General features: G+C 36.6%; 2 protein-coding genes across 2 annotated transcripts in view; one reads left to right on the top strand and one right to left on the bottom strand.

Moving 5' to 3' along the window:
- The window catches only part of LOC119592435 (murinoglobulin-2-like), a gene marked incomplete at its 5' end in the record, with an annotated part of 10,056 nt that extends 9,902 nt beyond the window's left edge, over positions 1–154 (bottom strand). The window contains 1 exon segment of the mRNA XM_037941259.1: positions 58–154. Coding sequence (XP_037797187.1) covers positions 58–154 — 97 coding nt within the window.
- Positions 155–250: 96 nt separating this feature from the next.
- LOC119592434 (alpha-1-inhibitor 3-like) overlaps positions 251–516 on the top strand; it is a 14,695-nt gene continuing 14,429 nt past the window's right edge. Inside the window, exon 1 of the mRNA XM_037941258.1 lies at positions 251–307. Within this exon, the coding sequence (XP_037797186.1) occupies positions 251–307 (57 nt within the window). The remainder of the gene's footprint in view (positions 308–516) is intronic.

The following is a 516-nucleotide window of genomic DNA, read 5'->3' as shown; positions in this document are numbered from 1 at the left end:
TGACTGAATAAATATCCAGTCAGTCAACAAAGAGCAACGATTTCTGAAAAGCCTTACGTCTTTGGTTTTCACAAGCTTAGTCTGGCATTGATTCCTTAAACTATTTGAAACCTCGATAGTGACGTTGCCTCGCACCGGCTGTCCGAAGGTGTACCTGTAGACCGTAGAGAGATAAAGCTGTACGTGAGGAGATAAAGAAAAATGTAAATACTACATGCGTGTATACAAATGCCATACCTGCTTAGAAGGGATGTTTTTTGGGGGAAGTGTGAGGAGTTATTTATTGGCAAGTGGTCTTTATAACCAGGTGAGCGGCCATTTTAGATTTTTGCTTAGACTAATCCTTATTGTGTGTAGTATGTGACGATTTGTTTTAATGGCCTCCTATTGCTGAATAAATTGTAATGCAAATAAATCTGAGATATTAATTCAAATAAGGCTTTCGATCTATAATGACCAGTCGCTATCATTACATGATAAAGAGTATTAAAGTATAAACTCAGTGTTTTTTTTAAA

The sequence above is a fragment of the Penaeus monodon genome, chromosome 30, assembly GCF_015228065.2.
Source record: "Penaeus monodon isolate SGIC_2016 chromosome 30, NSTDA_Pmon_1, whole genome shotgun sequence".
NCBI classification, from domain to species: Eukaryota; Metazoa; Arthropoda; class Malacostraca; order Decapoda; family Penaeidae; genus Penaeus; species Penaeus monodon.
The sequence above is the reverse complement of the archived record's forward strand: the minus strand, read 5'-3'. Positions and strand labels throughout refer to the sequence as shown.